This window comes from Trichoderma camerunense (genome assembly GCF_050948025.1).
Source record: "Trichoderma camerunense strain CBS 138272 chromosome Unknown V8C40scaffold_13, whole genome shotgun sequence".
NCBI classification, from domain to species: Eukaryota; Fungi; Ascomycota; class Sordariomycetes; order Hypocreales; family Hypocreaceae; genus Trichoderma; species Trichoderma camerunense.
This window is the reverse complement of record NW_028145357.1, coordinates 198,148-219,398: the sequence shown is the minus strand read 5'-3', so window position 1 is coordinate 219,398 and position 21,251 is coordinate 198,148. Positions and strand designations below refer to the sequence as shown.

Genomic DNA, 21,251 nt, shown 5'->3' with positions numbered 1-21,251 from the left:
TCTTTTATGAGTGGTACTTGAATTTTGGTTGAATTGATTCAAAGGAGATGGGACAGAGCCTTTTGTCGAGTCATTTACTATGTTTAGGGTCAGGTTGCTCTGTGAATAAGTCATTCCATTCATATCGTTGCTATATAAAACCCTATGCTGATATTTCTATTTCCAATAGCAAAAGAGAACTAGGCAAGGATTCGGTAGTGTGCGGATTTAGTGTACCCTCAGATCTGAAGAATCTGTAACCTGTATCAGTATAAATGGTCATTGCAATCAAGTGCAAAGATCTTACAGCGAAAAATCCCCAACGCGTACTCTCATCAAGACGGGGTCACGACAACAGTGTTCGAAGGAATCAGAGCCCAATGCTGCCCAGAGTAATCACCGCCAGCCAGATGAGCCTGGTAAGTGTCGGAATACACATCTAGGTGTTGACCTGTGCCCGTGAAGCTGTTGCTCAACCGGTACGGATAGGCAGGATTCGTGTTCCACTGGTCGAATCTCCAATATTGGCCACTATATTCTCCAGTACTGGCAAAATGAAGGTTGACGCTATTCACTCCATTGTCATTAACGACATCAAGTGACTGCTGCACGCCATTGGCGATAGTGTGCAGACGATAATAGCTAGCTGAGTTCGTCGGAGTCAGGAACCAGAGGCTGTTGGAAGTAACATTGGTTGCGTCTACCATAGAGAGAGAGTTGCCATTTCCTGATAGGGCAAGTATTTTAGCTGCAGCCGTAAAGCTGTTCTTAAGGACGTAGATTCTGCTTGTGTCGATGTTCACCATTTTGCCTTGACTCTATGCTAATATGCGTATGTGATTGTAGATTTTCAGCTGGGTGGTGAAACCTTTTGGCTAGGGTTGAGTCTTTATAGTTAACAACGGACGGTTGGATTACTAGATGGTGCCTTGGGAATGAATAATCGCAACTACGACATGTTGTGAGAGCTGAATACCCCTCTCTGCGGCTGAAGTTTGTCTCAGAGCGTGATACGAAGGCAGACGACTCTTTCAGCCCCCTTGCAGCTATTCATTAGTCTAGCTTCACAATAGGAATTGACAACTTAGTAAGATCTAGGTTATATGCTATGAAAAAGGAGGCAGTGCTGATGGTCTAGACCGTCCTGTGATGTTCTACGACTTTCGTGTGCATACACGGGATGAGTCTCCGCTGAGCCGCGCCCTGCATAATCACATGTTGAGGCGGTTTTACTCGGTATGAGGTGAAAGAAGTGAATAAAATGGTCCTATTTGCTGTTCTAGACGATACAATGATCACATGCTCCATCCGTTAGGATTCTAGACAGAGCGCCACCATCCTAGCGAACAATGCCTTGTTATACAACGATCCCGCGCTTCTATGCAGAGGCACTGCATATCTTATGTTACGGTAGTAGTTATATACCTTCATAAAAAACACACTGAATTGTCAGTTCTTATGCACCGGCAGAGGTCCATACATAGTATTAAGCATTATACTAGTCTGGACTCATTGTATCTACAAGAGGAATCATGATTTTAGGCACATCTATATAAATAAAAAATGTATGACTCTGGATTGCATTGGCAATGGCCTCAATCACTATTGTAAAGGATGCCTCAAAGTTCACATAAAGTAAACCCTAGCAATACATCAGACAACACCGATTAAGTATCGTCTATCCTAGGAGCATGGCAAGGCTGCAACCTCAAGATTACAGCGTTTGTGGGCGATTCTGTAACACACGATGGAGACCGCACAATCCTTTGTGCAACTTATGTAAATGCTTGTTTATGCCAAATATGCGATACCAAAAATAATGAAATGGTTAATATGATGGCCATTCGAGTCTCTTAAGATATGTCTAAGTAACTCTTATTACTAGGACTGCACCAATCCCTCCAGCGGTTAAGGATATCACATACAGCTTCTAAATGCTAATCCAATTGTAACGTATCACCAAACTATTGATGCAATATCTCATAAAATGCTGACCTACTTTGACTCCATCGCATCCTTGTTGCCTAATAGGATCTGAGGACAGTTCTCGACCGGGCCATGGAGCTGCTGGTTCATTGCGGTACATGACCAGCGAGTAACCAGGACTTTAATACGGATCCAAATTGCGGTTTATTTCTGCTTCTACTATGAGATTCTTACAATTCCCTGATAAGTATCGATCTGTCAAAGTTCTTACACTGATCAATTCTATCAAGCTCGCATATAACGGCGCCAATACTTAGGTAACTGTGAAGCAATCGTAGTGAGTATATTCTACAGCGGTTGACAAAGGGTACACAATTTGGACCCGCTCGCTTCACTGCATTTGTTGGCATATTTGAGAAGCTCATGGTGCCTGCAGAATAGTTGGTGTAATATTGCACATCACTGCTGCTGCGCTACCTTGATGCTCGTCTCTGCGCGGGAAAAGCTTTAGAGCAGGACAAGGGTACCGGATTTTACAATCTTCATAGTTTTGAGTTCGAAACCTTTGAAGATGCTCTAGCTACACGTCTAATTACCCCGAGTCGGTCTGATTCGAGCAATGAGTCCAAAACCTAGACTAACCTAGCCTAGATGGAACATTGTGAGGCTGATCTACAGCATTCTATTGGCTCAAGACAGCCTTCATGCACGCAATAGCGACAAAAGCATACTTCTGCTACTCTTCAGACTTGTAGTATATTTGTAATCACAGGCGCCCCTGGTGAGGATAGTCGGGAAATTCTCCCCTCCATTGGCTCCATCCATCTCAAATCCTATAACATTCCTTCCTTTATATCCAGAGTCATCATTTTTACAGCATTTGTTATGCCACCCAACGACACGTTGCTCATAGCCTATCGGGAAAGTGGATGTAACTTGTATCTGCTACAAGTTGTCTCAGAGGCGACGTGTTTGTTGATCTTATAGCATTTAAGCCATCATGTTTCGCATTCGATTCTCTCAACCCGTCGGATGACATATGCCTAGTAGCCTACGTATAAACTACAGTGATTGTGGTCTAATCAAGTTTATTTGCCCACACCGAAATCTCCTTTCCCCCAGGATATATCGCTTGAATTTATGCAATGTCATCTTTCCGTATAATCGGCTTTCATCTTCAGGGACGACCACGAGCATAAATATACAAGATGTACCATTAGCGATGTGATGTGATGTAACCTGCATTAGCCACGGTACTCGGCATTTCCAGTCGTTGAGCTATTGGCTTTGTTTTTGACGATCTTTTCCCGTGTCTCGGACCTCTCCCCAACATGGCAGCCATTGGACGTAAAGATCTGCCACCAACTTCAATAGAAAAGTTATTTCATAGAGAACGATCACTGTAGAGAATGAATAGTCAGATTGATGGGGAGAAAATTTTTTTCTATGGGTAGCTTAGAACATACAAACGGCGTATTGCCCAAAGCTGTGGCTGGCTACCGTGCCTAATTGAGCGAGTGTCTCAAACAAGAAGCAAATGTTATATGGCGCCATGCCCCCTATGGGATACGTCTTGCACTGTCCAGGCAGACTATATACATCTACAGTCGGTCAAACTCTACTGTTAATATGGACTGTTATTTTACGGTTTATGTATCGAGTACGATGTATACCCCATAGTTGATAGTGCTATTTTCTCTGGATTCTCATCTTTCTCATGAGCGGGTGGCTCTTTCTTACTTGAGTCTCAACCAGTGGGGTCCCCGGTTCAGTGAGATTGCCAAACACATAGTCCTATCAGGCTGGCGCTTAGATGAAGTCAAAGGTTTCAAAGTTTGGTGATAGATCAAACAGGGAGACTCCAATTTTCTCACACCAAGTTCTGGCACAACGAGACATGGCTCAGACCATGTAAGCATGCATCTTTTGGCCTATAAGAAAGTCTCCTAGGCTCTAACTACGTCATTTCAACTGCACAATTGCCTCATGGCTTAATAGATATCAATGTTACAAACATCTGTAATCCTTGTAGGATCATATGTGATTTCGCCGTAGCGGCAATCGCCGACGGCAAACCAGCGATGAGCGGAGTACCAAAGCTTGCCTGACCTGACATATCATATAGATACTGTAGATATGTGCCATTCGTACTCTGGTTAAGTATAGTACGAGAAGCTGTGTATTTTGCTTCTTCTTTCACCTTAAGTCCTGCCTCAAATATAAATCCGAACATGGTTGTGGCCGATTCCTGCAAAGGTAAACCAGGGGAGCCACGACGAATTACAAGACGGCGAGGGGCTTGTAATCGGTGTAGAGCTCGCAAGGTTCGATGTCTGTCCATTCTACTGGCCATTGAAGAGTTTGGTAATCGCTCTAACCTGAATATAGGCGATGGAAAAAAGCTATGTAGTGAATGCGAGGTCTTGGTCTCTGATCTAGCCGTGTATTCGATATGAGACTAACTACCCTAATATCTCTAGAGGCTTGGCTTTGACTGTAAATATGTACCGACACATCAGTCACGACTGTCCATTGATTGCCATGAGGCGTTGCCCGTGACGCCAATCTCACAGCAGATGGAATCGCCATTCGACAATACTCCATTCAGCGAAAGTGGCCTGTCTTTTCTCGAACCAGAATATCTTGGAGATATTTTTGCACCACATGTTGTTCCATACTCTACCAGTCATCTAGAGTCAGCTGAGTTTCTCGACTCGAATGCGATTCCTTCTAATGGGACGAGCGACACCATCATACCTGCTTGCCATAACCTGTTCGATACAAAGGGACACTTTTCCTTTAATCAACAGTTGTTTGTGGATTCAAAGATGCCAACCACACAACTTTTGTCAAACTCATGTTACTCGGTAACGACATCTCCTGGAGACCAGTGCATGTCGGAAATGAACAAATCCCGAGTCAAAACTAGACAGAACAGTTTGATAAAGGACACGATACTGGATAGCATTGAGCAATATTGTCATCGACAGCGCCTCGGTAAAAACGATCTTCTTCTTCATACACTGGAGAAAGTGATGACGCAGAATGTCACAATCTATCCTCCCGAAATCTTTGGTGGCCTAGAGGTGAATGTTGACGACTTTACCACTCACCGAAAGCTCATGTTTGATTGTATTGATGGTACGTACCATCAGTCACTGCCTTATCCTCACCTGTTGAAAACGAGTTCATGGCTAACATGTTAAACATAGTGTGTTTAAGTGATCAACTAGGGTAAGATGCCTACCAACAACAATCATCTGTTTAAAGATTGTGTTGCCGACAACAGCTCTAGTGTCTCTGTGTTTCTAGATCGGGAATCACTAGAAAGCGCGGTTCACGATGCTTTGGGTCAGTTATCGTGCTCGATGCCCACAGAAGCCCTTGCCCATATGGTGCTTGCACTTGGAACCCATTTTTTACACTGCGAAGGCCGGTGTGAAAGACTACCGGAACTCCAATACAACCCTCTCCTCCACTTCAATGCGGCCTTGAAGATTAAAGAACAGCTCTTGAATGGTGCCTTCTCTGTTCAGAGCTTACAGGTAAGTTTTGGCGTTTCCCTATCCCAAAATATTTCACTAGATGGAACACTAACAATGGAATGAAGGCTCTCATCGCAATGGTATAGTATTCTAATGGTTCATGACTGGCTAGCTCACATACTAAACTCATGTCTCTTGTAGACTTATTTCGGGCTCCTCATCGAATCGAAAGAAGCCCGCAGCCTCCTATTTGACTGCATTCAGTATTCACAAATAATGCGCTTGAACAGAAGCAGCTCAATAAATGCATTGTGTGCTACACTAGATGACAGGAGAAGGGTGAAGAAGGCCTTTTGGTTTTTATACGCCATAGAGCAGCGCTTTTGTCTTCGGGCAGAGACTTTTCCTGTCAGTCTGCAGTCATTTCTTCATCCGACCATCCTCCGAAATTTCCAGCACTGACAAACACATAGCTTCTTAGTCATGACTTTATCGATCATGAACCTCCAAAGCCAGAAGGGCATTCGGCCTCAGTTGATTGGTTGTCAATATTGTGCCACCATGCAAGTCTCTGCGCGTTCATATTACAAGAGTTCTACGGCCAAAGAGCACTGCAAAGCCAAGGCTCGAGTTACATCTCAGACCTCGAAGAGCAACTCCGTAAATTGATGCAACGACTGCCATCAGAACTTCAATTAGTAGATGGCCAAATGGTTGGACTGAACATGATGAGGCCCCAAGAGCGAAGAGTAAAGATCCACATTTTTTGTCTGTACTATGAAATTCTTCTTGCAGTATATGCAAAGCAGACATCCGCAGAGTCTCTAGCTGTTACTGATCTTAATATGTGGCCATCATGTGGAGATCAGCAACAAACTTCGGTAGTGAAAAAGCTCCTTGAGGCTAGCCATCAATTCACCGTGGCAGACGTACGTTTGGATATGTATGTTTGCTACTCCAACGCATATTCTAATGTTGTACGCGACTAACATATTTCCAGGTCATTTTACCAACTGATTCGCGTCGCTTCTTGTAAGCTGGCGGTCAGTACAGTTTGCGATGGTAACAATAATAAAGATCTTTCTTACCTTTCCATTGCGGTTGGGTTCTTTGGACGTATGGCCATTGGCGATATCGACGGTCCCCAAGAAGAAGTTACGGAAATTGTGAGGATTGTGCACCAGTTGGCAAAAAGAGAATCATGACAATCATTAGTAGCAGAATGATAAATGGCTATAGATCACTGAGAAATGAACTTGATTAACTCTCTACTCGTCAACGTAAATATTTGCTGCCTCATCTAGCCTTTACTTCCCCCTCAAATCCGGATCGAAGTCAATCTTCTTATACTGGTACGTCAATGGTACAAGGTGCAAACCCAACGTAAAATCCCTCATTTAACTCGTCCATTGGCTTTTTATTTGGATTGCTAAGCTCTTCCAAGCAGTGTGCTGCATGCCAAAACTGCTTATTCTCGTCATTGAGCTGCACTTTACCCTCGGCAGCTCGATGAGTACGCCGAAGAAGATATTTGCAATGTGCGAGATGTTCTTCTCGAGTAGTATAGACGTGCTGGTCAGCGAGGGTTGGGCCGTTGGCAAGAAGTGCAAAGGCTCGTTCGCCAATGACGCGATTCTTTCCGTCGGGGTCGAGAAAGTAGGGATAGGGTCCCATTTTGCGATCATGGCTGCTGACGTATTCGCGATACTCTGATTCTGTCAGAGAATCCATGCATTGCTTTGCTACCCAGTTGTGTGAAAGCAAGTCAAAGGCACAGCCACGCGCCTCTGCTTCTTCTGTGGTGTTTCCGCACTCCAGCGTTTGCTTCTCGTATCTGATAGCACGAGGAGTAGAGTGAAAAGTGGTTCTCCATGCGGTCACTAGAACTATCCAGAGGCAAAATAAACCGATTGATGTACGAAGAGCGTCGTAAAAGTATTGGAACTTGCTGCGAGGGTGAGGATTAGACGGAGGAGGCCCGTCCAGTTTCTCAACATCGCCATCAGTGAACGAGTTTGAGGCTGAAGAAACCTCGCTTCCGTGAAGGCGTTCGTACACAGTCTTAACTTTGAGAGGCCACATATTGAGATTTCTCTATGAGTGACAAATATTTTTCGAATCAAAATTAGAGTTGATGATTCATAGCCGGAGCAAGCTGCATTCGTGTACTTACGAGAGCAAGAGACCAGAACAGCAGGCTCACATATCCCTGTGGAACAAAGGTATAAGCAATTCTTTTGATTGAAATCTACGTATTAAGTTGAATTGACTAACATAACATTGTGTCTTACTATGCTGCACAATGATGATTTGTTGTTTCACCTCGGACCGACTTGGTGTGATGTGCTCGGTCTCGGACCGGAACCAATTCTTGGCCTCGTTGCTCCGAGAAAGAGTGGAAATGCATGTTATTTTGGACATCCGTTCTCAAATTGTATCTAATAATGATCAATTAAGGTACGATGAACAAATTAACAACTTCCGGCCAGCCGACTGCATGGATGTACGAATGCAGATGTACACTAACTCGGAAACTCGGACCGGGAATCAACGTATCTCACAGAGCGAGCGACGAAGCCTCTCGCGAGACACCAACCTTTAGCTACCAATTAGCTAGCTGTCTTCTTTCTATCCAAGCCATTCGACTTAGAGGCCCTTTCTAAAATGGAATCATCTTCGGTCTACCTCTCACTGCCAGCTAGCAAAGAACGGCTGTATGACTACAGCCAGGCCATGGATTGGCCCTATCAATTCGTTACCCTCTCTGAGGCTGATAGGCACAAACGCCGTATTCTAAACGATCAGTATGGCCTATACGCACATTTATCACCTCTTGTACCTATCTTTGGCTTGCTCTTAGTGAGACTGATACGATGGAGGCTAAGGAAATTGACTGGCAAACAAGCACCTTACGATGCTGAGGCAACATCATCTGCCGTTGCGATTTATGAAGCGTCTGTCGCAAGCTCACCGTTGGCTCTATGGCGCCGTTTTTCTTGGTGGCTTAGCGACAACGTTGAATTCGCCGGCCTGACCTTGTGTCAAAGAGACCAGTTGATATTTGGCGGTGTTTGGGCGGCTTGGTTGCTATTTCTCTGTACGAAGGACACAGGAACAGGTACGAATAGTCGGCGCAGTAGCTGAAAGAAGAGTATCTGCTAAAGAAATCTAAGATTATCATCATCTGGCTCGACGATTTGGCATTGTTGGCATATCTCAACTACCTATGCTCTACCTGCTATCACTAAAATGGTTCAATCCAGTTGCGCTCATTTTACGCACATCGCATGAACATTTGAATCGATGGCATCGAACTCTTGGTCGTATAACATACTTATTCATTATGTTTCACGGAGTTTTATATCTCAATTACTACTTTCAAGTCGGGGGACTGCCAGCAGCTTTTCTTCGCGCTGTTCCAGCCCTGGGCATGAGTGGGTTGTTTTGCATGACATTACTCAACACTACCTCGTTGAAACTGATACGTCGGCTATCGTATCGGGTATTCTTCATCATCCATATTATAGTTGCCCTGGCTCTTCCTTTTATTGTCTGGTTCCATGTTCCTCATGGGAGGATCTACATGGCTGAAGCCTTAGCAGTGGCTATTGTTGATCTTGGTGTCCGCCGATATACCAGGGTAACGAGCTTCTGTGCTGTAGAAGGCATTATCGGCACCGATCTTATCAAGATCAAAGTAAAAAGCTCAGATAACATGATGAAGAGCCTGGCATCTCGCCCTGGGTCGCATATCTACCTGAGCATTCCTCCTACGTCAAGGTCCCAGAAAACTCCTCTACTGTTATCATATCTTGGCTCTGAGCTCATATCCAATCCGTTCACGGTAGCATCTGTTGATGAAGAAGCAGAGGAGTTTATGCTCATTGTCCGTCAAATGAGAGGGCCGACGACGAAGGCTCTTTCGAGCCTTACGAACCCATTGTCAATAGACACCAATGTTGCTCTTAGCTTTGACGGTCCATACGGAGGTTATGCCAGTTTCCCTAGCTTCTCCGGATCTGAATTCGATGGAGTGCTGTTATTTGCCGGAGGCGTCGGTGCAACTTTTATTCTGCCGCTGTTCAAGCATATCAGGACAGAGAACCCATCGTTACGGGTTCAGACGATTTGGGTAGCCCGCAACATCAACGAAGCGGCGTGGTGCACCACCCAGGTAGACAGCGGCATTTTGAAAGAGAGTGGGTTGCGCCTCTTTTGCACAAGGAGTGGATTTGAGTCAACAGATAATTCGGCATACGAATGTTCAAGCATAAGTGATGTTGAAATGAGCAGTCTTGACAAGGAGAGTAAAGTGAACGATAGCAGTGTACCTGTGGAAAGCTTTCAGCGGCCAAATATAAGGCAGATTGTCAACGCTTTTTTTCAGCAAGGCCGTGGTGGACGTGTTGCAGTTGTCGTATGTGGCCCTAATGAAATGGCTGCTGATGTGAGACGGGTAGTGACACACTGGGTCGAGAGAGATAGAGATGTTTGGTTCCATAACGAAAGTTTTGGCTGGTAGAGTAATGCTATAGGATGAATAAATATTAATTATTACTACTGTTCTATCACGTCTGTTCTTGTTGATAGTGCATAGTCACTTGATTCAATTGGATATACCTTTACTTCGAACATAGCACCGTTTCCTTGCAGTGATACTTCCATTTTATCAGCCAGATCTCATAGGCTGAGGAACAAGTCAACCAATTTGGGAAAATAGGGTGTTCTTCTGAAGTTAGCTTCAAATAATGAACCAAAGGTCAAGCTAAGTTGCAAGGGAGACTCTCACCCAAGACCACTGACAGGATCCCATCCCTTGACTGCTGGAAAACCAGTTGTATTACACCCCGGATTAGATCCTTCCGTGATATCAAGAAAGGCTTCGGGATGGGCGTACTAGAATTGGTTAGCCCATGAATATCACCACTGAGAACTGGGACAGCCATACCAAGACAGGGTGGATGAAGCCAACAGTGCTTTTGTTGGCGGCGAGACGGCGCTCGTTTATCAGCGTGATTACAGCCGCCCATATGGGGGCTGAGAGAGATGTGCCGCCAACATGACCCCATCGGCCTCTCTTGAAGGCAACCAGTCTTTCACCAATAGCTGATACGTCAGGGTAACCGCGGCCACCAGCCCTGTAGACACCATCGCCAACATCGCTGAAGTTGACACCAGGATTTTCGTAACTAGTAAAGTTTAAAGCCACTCGATCGAAATATGAGGAGATGGCGTCCATTTGCCATTCGGGTGCGTCGAAATAGTTAGAGAATCCACCGCCGCTGTACGAGGTAGACGACTCATAGTACGTGGTATTGCTATCCCTATGCCTCTTGAGCTGCGTGGAGCCGACAGCCAGGACATAAGGACAGCTTACATCGGCGGAAGGATAAAAGACTTTTCCATCGGTACCAGCACATCCATTATTCGTGAAAAGGTTCTCTGGGTAAGAAGCCACGCCATAGTCTCCAGATGACTCAACCACAGTTACACCTTGTAAGGCGAGCTTCATAATCTCATTGCACTGTCGCCTCAAGTACGATGCAGGTAGATCCGCTTCACCGCCGCTGTAAGAGATAGATATAACATTCGTAGGACGGTATACACCACATTGTAGCTGACCCTTGTATCCATCAGGATTGGGATTGGGGTACGAAGGATCAAGGCATTCTGGTCTAGTACAGTCACCAGTCTCATTGTACGCTGAGTACGTACAGTATGACCCATCAATTGCATCAAAGAAAGTGTTCCAGAAGCCATGATATGGTGTGTCCGGTGCCTTTTGACTGGTTTCATAGAATTGATCGTCTGTTTGGAACAGAACAACCCCCTGAGGCCAAATCAACGGCCAGACAGCCTCAATGTCCATATCCGCTTCGACACCCGCAACAGACTGGTTGTATCCTGGAACGTCTTCAACGGAGCCAATAGCGCCGTCAATGAGTCTTTCCTCTGGGTAAGTGCCATTTGGTATGTGTGGGTGAAGCGTGGCAAAGAATGTGTCCAGATCAGCTTTGCTATAGTGCTCATCCAGACCGCCAAAAATACCAAGCTCATTTCCAGGTATGGCAGCTGTATTATTGGGAATGCCGTATTGAGCTCTGATACAAGCAATGGTGAGATCGGTATCGCAAGAACCCGAGACAAAAGGTATTGGCGTCGTACTGCGGTTGCCACTACCTCTGCCATCTTCATCATTTATATATGGCGCATTCTTATGCGCGGATCTGCTCATAGGCTTCTCTTGTAGCTCTTGTACTTGGCGCTGCATCAATTTCTTCAGCTTATTAGGATGGGCTTGAAGCTTGATACCAGGAGTGATGTAGTCTATGTACTCTCGAAGATGGAGAGGAACATAGTACTCCTCGACAGCGACAGTCTTGCTGCCCGACGCAAGGTGCTCATACTCAAAAAATTCTGCAAACAGAACATTTTCAGCGTCTTCAGCTCTTGAATCAAATTGGATCCACTGCTTGTTGGCTGAAAGTGAGATGGCCTCGTCAGCAAAGCCGGCGCTAACAAGCCAGTCCCTCACAGCATCGAAAGCAGTCTCAGACGGAGCAAACATTTCGATTACTTCTTCTGGAGACATGTGCGTTCCATAATCTGGCGAGTTTGGATTCGAGCTAATACTTGTGTTATTAATGGGAACACTTATGGAAGGGCTTAGGATTTTGCTTACATCTTTTGTAGACGACGCGCTCCCTCGTCAATGTTACTCTGAACGAGACCAATACGCATGGGAAGCAGACCATTGGCTGGAACTCTGATTTGTTTTTCCCATTGGCCTTCCCAGTGGGAGTTTTGTCGCTCATGTAGCCTGTGAGAGTCGGGTATCTCACGTTTGGTCAGTGAGGCTTTGCTGCTCTGTGTCGATTTGTTACTCGACAAGCTATGGATTGTAGCACCCATAGCCTCTAACACGAGGATATGAGCGATGATGATGGATATGACAGTCAATCTCACGGCCATTATGTATCAAATATTACAAGTAATCAATTTTCAATATGATGATTACGTGCAGTGCCTGTTCCACGTCTTTTGAAAGTCTGCTGTCGTTTGTGGTTACTTTGCCGTACAACTGCTAAGCCACCCGCGAAGTATGGTAGCCGACTTCTCTGCTCTATGTGACTATGTGAAGATCCAATGATAGAATCCCCTGAGCGAAGATGCCTACGATAGTTGTCACAGGCAGCGAAACAAAACGGAGATGGGGTAGTTTGCCATCTACCTAACAGATCTTGTCGTCGCAAATCTTGGTGACGAATTACCACTGGTCAAGCTTACAACACTGGTACCTGCCAATGACCTACGCCAAGAAAGTTCATCATCGAAGGATGAGCGGCTCGGTCCGTCCATTTTATTAGATGGATCTGCACTTCGGTCCGTCGGATCTCTGAGAGTGAGGTTCTGCGACATTTCCTATTCCGGCAACTGACTTCCACCACCGACGTCGTTTTCTACATCTCGTCATACTGAGTTCTAATGATGCCAAGCTTGTCTCGGAAGGTCTTTTGAGTTTTGTTTGACTTTACTTCTCAGCTGCGACTCTGAAATGCAAAGGCCAATTTGCGATGAAAGAACGGGACTGACATTGTCTGGGTCCGATAGAAGCTGTGTCGGTGCGTCAAAATGCTTCACATCGAGGCTGTTTACTATCAGTTCGCTGTGACAAATGATGCAATATTCTAATCTTGTTCCATGTCTTGACAACTATCGTATTGAGACATAACTATGGGAGATTCGTCGCTTTCAGGCTATATAAGAAGCCATCCCCCGCGGTGCTTGGACAGTATCCTTGCAACTCAACAACGATAGCATCGCATCTAAACCAATATCTTGAACAAAGTTTTTAACGAAAGTTTGATAACGTGTTTGCATTATGCGGTACACTAAAGCTTTTGCTATGGCCGCTTTGGCCTCCACTGCCATGGCGCTCGCGCTTCCAATGGCACAATCGTAGGCAAAACATATTCTCTCTACATATTACCAAACGCTAATCCGCATAATATAGTTTTGATATTGTCTCTCGCTCCGAGGATACCGTTGTTCCTGACAAGCAACATTACGATAAGCGTCATGAAGATACAGTTGTTCCCGATAAACAGCATTACGACAAACGCCACGAAGACACCGTTGTTCCTGACAAACAGCATTATGATAAGCGCAACAAGGATACCGTGGTTCCTGACAAACAGCACTATGACAGACGTAACAAGGACACTGTTGTGCCTGATAAGCAACATTATGACAGACGTAACGAAGACACTGTCGTGCCCGATAAGCAACATTACGACAAGCGAACTCAAGACACTGTCGTCCCTGATAAACAACATTATGACAAGCGAAATAAGGATACAGTTGTTCCCGATAAGCAGCACTACGACAAGCGAACTGAGGACACTGTAGTCCCGGACAAGCAACACTATGACAAGCGTACCGAAGACACTGTGGTCCCTGACAAGCAGCACTACGATAAGCGTACTAAAGATACTGTTGTCCCTGACAAGCAACACTATGACTAGTGTGAATTCGATGTATCTACCACCTGTTGACGCTGGAAGCCGAAAGTATCAATACGGGCATTTGGTTCAGGCTTTGAACTGGAGAGCAGGGAGGTTGATAATGACCAATATGGTGCCGTATGTAGGACATGTGAGGATAGTTCAGTTCGCCCTCATTAGCTCTCCCATAGGCAATATACGTGAAATTTATTACCTTTGCCGCGTCCTTAGAAGCTGTTTTATTGATTGACAGGCCAATATCTCATGCCTCAATGTATTGATTAAGCATTAAACTCTACTAGCTATACTACTATCACACCTCATGAGGCCATGGTTCTTTTGCCATTTCTTTTCTCTTTTTGGACATTACCGTTTCGTAGTCTTAGCCATGCTTGAAGTGCCTGCTGTTCTATTTATCGCTGTGTACAAAAGTATGCGTTACCAAGCCTTCGAATTATGTTGAAAGTCTTGCATTACGAAGTTGAGTATAAATTATGGAACCAGTGCAATCACAGTCACCAAATACACCGTCCTTTCGCTTGCCACGGTCGTTGTAATACTTGCACTCTGAGAAGCAAATCATTGTGCTAAATCCGATTATTCGCGATTATTTACGCGAAAAAGAGTTTACACCTCTAACTATTGACTATGACTTCTCCGGGGAGGTATGCTTCCGTCTAAGTTAGGTACATTCATGAACCTATGTAATTGCAAGCGGCCAGATCTTGGTCTTGCAAATGACGGCTGAACCTTTGTGTTTCACTAATAGATAACTTTTATGCAGAGGGGTGCAGCACAGTCCCGTTGGCCGAGTCACCGCGATTCTCCTACCGATGCGCAATGAGCGACCCTCAGCTCTCAAATCCGAGCCTCGTAATTGAACGTTTGGTACACATAGTTTCCGATCTCCATGACGTCTTGATTCTCGCATGTTTGAAAGCGGTCCGAGATGTCTGTATGTGTCTCGGTTCGGATAGGTGCTGTACTTCGGCCGCCATGTCTCTCAATTCCGAGCCTAGAGCTACATCATCGGACTCGGACCTGGTCTCGCGGCCTCGCGGCCTCGAATGAAAAATCCAGCCTACCTACGTGTAGACACCACCAAACTCTGGAATACCTTACATATTTTAGATTTCGCATCCATAAGGTCTACTATTGATCTTACGTTTATACTAGTTTGCATTCTCAAAATGGACCTTGGATCAGCGTCGAGTGCAGAGAAGGGGCGCCCAAGCCTTGAAGCCGAAAACAAAAAGCTTCTGGGCTATTACGATAGGCTCGAAGATGAGCTTGATTCCACCTCGACATGGATTGGAGAAGACGATACACCTCAGCGATCAAGGAAATGGAAACCCAGTTCGGCAACAGTATGGAGATGGGCTATAGTCAGTCTACAAATTATATGCAGTGTACTTGTGGGTGCAGCCATAGGGTATGTGCTGAAACCAGGATGCACTGAGTTGGAGTGCGTCCGCATGACTTCAAGCTATTGTAAGTTGTTCATAGTTTTGTCGTCACATTTGGCCAAGCTGACACAAACATAGCGCCGTTGCTTGAGGCAGTGGAATATTACGATTACCAGTTTGAGGCGGAACTTGACGCCGAAAATGTGTACAAAGGACACCCTCGACCAGAACTTGACGAAGCTTGGACTCGCGTTGGTAAAAGTAAGCATTCAAACTTACCATTGCTTCTAATACCGTATTTTGTGCTTACTTTGCATCACAAGTCCATCCGCTTTCTATGCCTGAAAAGCATCGTGCAGAGTTAAATAAGACAAATTCGGGCATACCTTATCCTAAAGAACAAGGTGGTGGAATCATGGTCGAGATTGAGGTTTTTCATCAGCTCCACTGCCTGGTATTAAATTCTCTAGATCTGTTGACCTAAGACATTTGCTTACCCGTTGAGTAGAACTTTATCCGAAAAGTCATCTATGCAGATTATTACTCAAGGCCCGAAAACCTGCCAATCGAGTTTGAAGTGACGAATAAACTATTCTTCAACCACGTCGGTGAGTCTAGCTCGCATTTGTCAACCATAAATTCATGCTAATGAATCGCTTCCTTCTGTGTCTTACTCCAGACCACTGCATCGATTATCTCCGCCAGGTCATAATGTGTGAGAGCGATGTGACGCCCGTCACATCCAACTGGGTCCTCACTCACCACACTCCTCATCCTGACTTTAATACCATGCACAAGTGTCGAAACTTTACTAAATTGCTGGAATGGGTGGAAGAGCACGACAATGGAGGTGTGCCAAGACAGACACCAAATCCCAGTTGGAAGCCTGCGCCAGGGCTTGCAGAGACGATATTGGATTACGAGCACGGTTTTCCAATACCACCGCATGGGCCTCCAGTCACTGGAAAGGATAAATGGGGCCACGATTAAGTTTGGAACATGTAAGGGCTGCGTATGTAGCTGGTTCATCTAGAGTCTTTATGGCGTCAGTGTATGTAATAAGATATCTCAGCGCCTTCGGTGTATGAGGCTATGAGGCTATAAGGAAGCTATTTCAACTGAAGTGAACTTTTTTGAGGATTAGGGCAGTCAGGTCTGTACTTGACTTCGCATTATTAGTGGTTACTTCGAGATGCGATAGTTGCAAAGCATGAAATTCGATAACATTAGTCGAATTGGCTAATGAAGAGTATCAAATAGAGGTTATTAGATACATGGACCAAAATTACATGAACCATATATTCAAGGTATTTTCTCCAAGATAATGTATACATAATTGACTCACTACTTTAAATCCATTTCTTCATTTTTACAACTGAAATGTGCATGCGCTTTGTTCATCGATCATGATACTTGGACGCGGCAGCATCGGAAACCCACAACGTTGGCATCTGCTTGTGATTCGGGAAGAGACTTAGCCGATGACCGAGTAAGACATGGCGGCCAACCGAACCGAGCACGGAATGGAAGGAGGGGAGCACGCTGCATGGACTCTAAGTTAGGTACTTTATATTGGATAAGTGGCCACCTTTCTCCCTCTCATCGGAAGCGGAGAACTACGATTCTGCATTCTCGGCGAGCATCATCAAAATCATCAATATACACATAGGTCGCTAGTATACGAAACTTAGTAGCATTTTAGGAAGTCAGGAATATCTTATCATCCATATCTATGTTCCTTTGAGCACAACAAAACGGCTCAGAGGCCTTTTATGACTAAAATCCTGCGCAGCGCCATTGCAGAACAAGACCAAGCAGCGCCTGCTACCAGCAACAAAATGCCACTTCAGCTTGAGGACATGAGATTTGGAGATGCCGAGGCCTACGCAAACACTTATGCCACCTCATTCAACACTGACCCCTACTCGAGAGCCTCCTTCTCAGACCAGACATATGATGAGCGGGTAGCTGGCCTTATTCGCCGCTGGCCGAAAAACTACTGCGAAGCTTTCAATGCCTATAAAAAGGTTGTCGACACCGACACGGGAGAGTTGGTTGGTTGGGTCAAGATTGGGTTTCAGAATACCGATATTGATCCCGATCGATTTACTCCAGCCGGTTTGTGCCCTGTCTTGTTTTGAGTGCCAAATGCATCCAACTAATAGCAATAGACGCCCCAGAAGATATAGTCAGAAATCGTCAACCACCCCCAGAAGCCCCAACTGCTGCTCCCGAGGGGTCTGGATTTAGTAGCAGAGCTGCGAGGGCCCAATTTCGGGATCTGGGCAATCGGCCTGCCATTAGTATGTCCTAGGCCATCTTTTACTACGTACATGTTTACTGGGCATTGAAACTAAGCATCTATTTCTCCAGTTTTGAAGCTCATTGGCACACATCCCAAGGCACAGCGACGTGGCGCCGGGAGCTTGCTGATGGCCTGGGTCACAGAGTTGGCCGACCAAGAAGGTCTCGCCTGCTGGGTGACTGGCTCACCAATGGCTGTGCCGTTGTACAAGAAATTTGGATTTCAAGTGATGGAAGAGATAACCGTAGACCTGCCCAGAAGTAGCCATGGGGAAACTTATACACATACGTGTATGCTTCGCGAACCGAAGAAACCCGAAGCCACAGCTTGAGTGCTTCACGGTACGCCCTAAAGGTGCTGGACAAAGAGTCCTCGGGTGTGAGAGATAATCTAGATTTTTATTATTGTTTGACTAAACTAATTTATTTCCGATTCTTATTGACCTTGTAACCGTTCTATGGGCTTGGTCGTCCCAGTCTTCTAAGCAATGTTTCCGGGCCTAGCATCTGTAGTTGTAGGAGTCGACGAACTTGCTGCACCTTCTCTTCTAATAATCCGAAGCGCTCTTTCAACACATTCCTCAGCCGTGGTGTCTTTTGTATAGATAATATGCTTTGCAAGCCTCTTATTGCTTGGATGCTCCATAAAATGCTTATTGAGGCCCAGCTCATGGCCCCTCCGCGCTTCTGTAATCTTCACCACCTCATCGACGTCCTCACACGGCATTATCAAGATGACATTTTCGTAAGGCTTAACCAACGCCTCAATATTCTCTAGCTCTTGCGGATTCTCAAAGACTGAATGTCCGGCTCCGAAATCGAGAATCTTGCCGTAAAACTGATCGCCCTGTTGTCTTGCATTCTGCAGAATGTGCACGACGGTCTTGTATTCAAACGTTTTCCAGTGCTGGTAAAATGCCCAAAGACCCTTTTCTTCATATATTTTCGCCGCTAGGTCTTTGTCGTAGCCATAAGGTGCGTAGAGTTCATCGCGGTGTCGGTCAAGTGTATACAATTCTTTCGGCAGAGTCTTGGCCAGGATTTTGCCAATAGTAGACTTGCCAGAACCTTCTGGGCCGATTAAGATTATGGTTTCATCGTACATGATGGTTCGTATTTTGTTATCGCAACTCAAATCAAGTGGGTGGTGTAAGGACGAAGTCTTGGGACTCTATGGAGTTTATGTTAAAACGGTGAGTCATAGCCCAATGGCCAAACTAATAACCGCTCCTTCACCCTGCATTTCTACACTTCTGTGAATGGCTAATTTGTGGGCGCCAATCTCTCATTCGTGTTTCCATCCCCGTTATCTCCGGAATGGTATTCCATGAGAACACTCCAGTGTGATGTATGGGCTCCGGCGACATCGAATCTGCGATGGATTTCGATCATGTTCCCAGCGCGATTTAAGTGAGCCCACCCCATGTACTGCTATCAAGGGGGAACAGGAGTACCAGTACCAGAATTTACTTTAGACTAATTCAGACATTTGATTTGAATTATGATTTGCGTCCGCACTGTTACTATTTACTTATATTGAACGTTACACAGCAACGGCTTGATACTGTTCCGCCACGGCGATTCCCACCAAACCAACATAGAAGCCCCTTACAACTATAAACATAAACTCAACCGTCACCCGGCAACGATATGAGGTGTAATGATTTAGTATTGTTTTCCCAGAAGTTATAAAGGCTGCTGGTCCCCGGTCTGAATCTCTTCTCTGGAATTTCTTCTGTAGTCCCTCTCAACATTCATTGCCAAAGCTTCAGTCTTAACATCTTCTTCAATAATCACTAATCCAACAATCACTCTCTTTCCAAACATTAAACTCCGATTTCAAACATTTTATGAAGTGTCTTCGATTTCCAAGTCGCCTACTTGACAGATTCAAGATGCAAGACCCTGCCACTTCTGTGCCCATTGTGGAAAACCTCTCTCTTGAAGTCAACAGCCACGCCACCATGCTCCAGGTTCCATTGGAGATCATCTATCTCATCGCCGACAACCTCGGCTTGTCTGATAAACTCTTCCTTTCACAGACATGTACAGCATTACGGCGAATCATGTTCCGTGACTGGAAGCAAGAAGCGTCCAAGCTTTCCCGAGAGGATAGGTTTGCATTTTGGGAAGGAATTGCACACCAATCCACAAATCACTGGGCCTGTCAGAAATGTTGCAAGCTACACCTTGCCAATGGCAATGCTCTGAAGACTATAGGAGATAACTGTCTTCCCTGCGGTTTCAAACTACCCAGCCTATATCTGGATGGCTGTTTCATCGAATATCTTCATGTTCAATTTGCCCTAAAGCTATCACGGCTGGGCAATATGGCACAAAAGCATCTGAAAATGATGATGAGGCCGTTCCGATCGATATCGAAATTCATGGGCCCTACACATTACACGGCAGATGCTAGGATTACCAATGAACGATTTCTTTTTCGTCAAGAATGGAAAGCCGGTGGTCATGAAGACAAATATAATAAGATGTGGTCACAGACAATAACTCGTTGGACACTTTTCCGCGAAAGAAATATAACAATTTGCCCACACTTGTGCCTGCGAGGTGGACTTAATTACAGTCGTGCAGAGAAGAGAAAAGTCAGCGCTACAATCCAGACACGGAGCTGGACCACCCCTCCTCGAATAATAACCGACCTTGAGGACGAAATTGATCTTGCTTTGAAATTACCCGGCCAGTGGGTATTCATTTCCTGCCCGCGTTGTCCGACAGATTGTGGGATAATAGTTTCCGAAGGAAATAAAGAAGCGACAATCCAGTCTTGGCATGATCTTGGCACAGAAGGACCACAGTCAGCTATTCGCTGGGGAGTACATGTCAGTGCTGGCATTTATGATGACTGGATCGACCAAGGGATGAAAGTGGATTATACCCATGGTAGTATTCGGGGGTTATGGTTGGAGGATGAGGTTGGAGGATGATACTGGCAGACAGGTCCGATCGCATATATAGCTAAGTAAATAGACAAAAGTACGAGACTAGTGAGACGACATGTAATAACTGTAGTTGCCTTAGGTTCTGAAATGCAATTATATGCTGTTTCTTGTATTACACTCCCTTTGCATGTCATACAATTCCATATACACGGTTCCGTTTGTTTTCTCTCTCGTCTCTTTACTAACACCTTGATACCCGTATAAGTCTCAAAAGAATCATTATAGCCATCAAAAACACATTATTGCCCTGACATCGAAAATGCTGGCGATTGAAGTTATAATTGAAGAGAATATCTTGTTGAGATTATGTTGAATATCGATGTTTGTGTAGCAATCAACATCCTTATTAGATGCTGTCTTATACCGAAGTTTTGGAGATGTCTTGTCTTTTTTCTTTAGTTCCCGGGAGAATATTGACTCTAAAATTCTCGCCAATCAATAAATTAAACGCAAGAAGAGACTAAAATATTTTATCTATCTGATATCAAACTCTTGTTGGTAGTAAATAGGGATGCCTTCACATCTGGGGTGGGCATCAAGATCCTACCATATATATCATAAATTACGCCTCTTATCGATAAGCAAACGGCCCTTATAGCTCAGGGGTAGAGCGTTGCACTCGTAATGCAAAGGTCCTTAGTTCAAATCTGAGTGGGGGCATGTTTTTTTGCTGTTTTGCTCGTTGAA

General features: G+C 45.0%; 10 protein-coding genes and 1 non-coding gene across 11 annotated transcripts; 7 read left to right on the top strand and 4 right to left on the bottom strand.

The window, feature by feature from the left end:
• Positions 1-99: 99 nt before the first annotated feature.
• Positions 100-1,036, bottom strand: V8C40DRAFT_250058 (carbohydrate-binding module family 13 protein). The gene is made up of 2 exons (XM_083216882.1): positions 287-1,036; positions 100-233 (listed from the first exon to the last, which is right to left on the bottom strand). Exon 1 carries the CDS (start codon positions 783-785, stop codon positions 315-317), a length of 471 nt encoding a protein of 156 aa, XP_083071104.1. The 5' UTR covers positions 786-1,036; the 3' UTR covers positions 100-233; positions 287-314.
• Positions 1,037-4,481: 3,445 nt separating this feature from the next.
• Positions 4,482-6,605, top strand: V8C40DRAFT_275886 (fungal specific transcription factor domain-containing protein; the record flags this gene model as incomplete). Its single annotated transcript, XM_083220772.1, has 6 exons — positions 4,482-5,046; positions 5,176-5,450; positions 5,592-5,798; positions 5,864-6,333; positions 6,391-6,556; positions 6,588-6,605. The coding sequence occupies 6 exons, from the start codon at positions 4,482-4,484 to the stop codon at positions 6,603-6,605; spliced, it is 1,701 nt and encodes a 566-aa protein (XP_083071103.1).
• A 129-nt stretch (positions 6,606-6,734) lies between these two features.
• On the bottom strand, positions 6,735-7,472 carry V8C40DRAFT_267657 (uncharacterized protein; the record flags this gene model as incomplete). The annotated part of the gene is made up of 1 exon (XM_083219870.1): positions 6,735-7,472. One exon carries the CDS (start codon positions 7,470-7,472, stop codon positions 6,735-6,737), a length of 738 nt encoding a protein of 245 aa, XP_083071102.1.
• A 651-nt stretch (positions 7,473-8,123) lies between these two features.
• On the top strand, positions 8,124-9,912 carry V8C40DRAFT_280643 (ferric reductase family protein; the record flags this gene model as incomplete). Its single annotated transcript, XM_083221427.1, has 2 exons — positions 8,124-8,508; positions 8,564-9,912. 2 exons carry the CDS (start codon positions 8,124-8,126, stop codon positions 9,910-9,912), a joined length of 1,734 nt encoding a protein of 577 aa, XP_083071101.1.
• Positions 9,913-10,175: 263 nt separating this feature from the next.
• V8C40DRAFT_275883 (S53 family peptidase) lies at positions 10,176-12,302 on the bottom strand (the record flags this gene model as incomplete). Its single annotated transcript, XM_083220771.1, has 4 exons — positions 10,176-10,286; positions 10,339-11,604; positions 11,650-12,016; positions 12,073-12,302. The coding sequence occupies 4 exons, from the start codon at positions 12,300-12,302 to the stop codon at positions 10,176-10,178; spliced, it is 1,974 nt and encodes a 657-aa protein (XP_083071100.1).
• Positions 12,303-13,296: 994 nt separating this feature from the next.
• On the top strand, positions 13,297-13,915 carry V8C40DRAFT_267654 (uncharacterized protein; the record flags this gene model as incomplete). Its single annotated transcript, XM_083219869.1, has 2 exons — positions 13,297-13,349; positions 13,405-13,915. 2 exons carry the CDS (start codon positions 13,297-13,299, stop codon positions 13,913-13,915), a joined length of 564 nt encoding a protein of 187 aa, XP_083071099.1.
• Positions 13,916-15,084: 1,169 nt separating this feature from the next.
• On the top strand, positions 15,085-16,290 carry V8C40DRAFT_280638 (oxidase ustYa family protein; the record flags this gene model as incomplete). Its single annotated transcript, XM_083221426.1, has 5 exons — positions 15,085-15,385; positions 15,439-15,561; positions 15,624-15,730; positions 15,809-15,908; positions 15,980-16,290. 5 exons carry the CDS (start codon positions 15,085-15,087, stop codon positions 16,288-16,290), a joined length of 942 nt encoding a protein of 313 aa, XP_083071098.1.
• An 848-nt stretch (positions 16,291-17,138) lies between these two features.
• Positions 17,139-17,936, top strand: V8C40DRAFT_267652 (GNAT family N-acetyltransferase; the record flags this gene model as incomplete). Its single annotated transcript, XM_083219868.1, has 3 exons — positions 17,139-17,418; positions 17,472-17,603; positions 17,674-17,936. The coding sequence occupies 3 exons, from the start codon at positions 17,139-17,141 to the stop codon at positions 17,934-17,936; spliced, it is 675 nt and encodes a 224-aa protein (XP_083071097.1).
• Positions 17,937-17,984: 48 nt separating this feature from the next.
• Positions 17,985-18,776, bottom strand: V8C40DRAFT_250056 (uncharacterized protein). The gene has a single exon (XM_083216881.1). The coding sequence runs from the start codon at positions 18,707-18,709 to the stop codon at positions 18,086-18,088; it is 624 nt and encodes a 207-aa protein (XP_083071096.1). The 5' UTR covers positions 18,710-18,776; the 3' UTR covers positions 17,985-18,085.
• Positions 18,777-19,499: 723 nt separating this feature from the next.
• Positions 19,500-20,549, top strand: V8C40DRAFT_275882 (uncharacterized protein; the record flags this gene model as incomplete). Its single annotated transcript, XM_083220770.1, has 1 exon — positions 19,500-20,549. The coding sequence occupies one exon, from the start codon at positions 19,500-19,502 to the stop codon at positions 20,547-20,549; it is 1,050 nt and encodes a 349-aa protein (XP_083071095.1).
• A 603-nt stretch (positions 20,550-21,152) lies between these two features.
• V8C40DRAFT_t149 lies at positions 21,153-21,224 on the top strand. The gene has a single exon. It is a non-coding gene; the product is annotated as a tRNA-Thr (tRNA).
• Positions 21,225-21,251: the final 27 nt, after the last annotated feature.

Excerpts from the sequence above, each read along its gene's own strand:
- V8C40DRAFT_250058 (XM_083216882.1), bottom strand. The coding sequence starts at position 785 with ATGGTGAACATCGACACAAGCAGAATCTACGTCCTTAAGAACAGCTTT.
- V8C40DRAFT_250056 (XM_083216881.1), bottom strand. The coding sequence starts at position 18,709 with ATGTACGATGAAACCATAATCTTAATCGGCCCAGAAGGTTCTGGCAAG.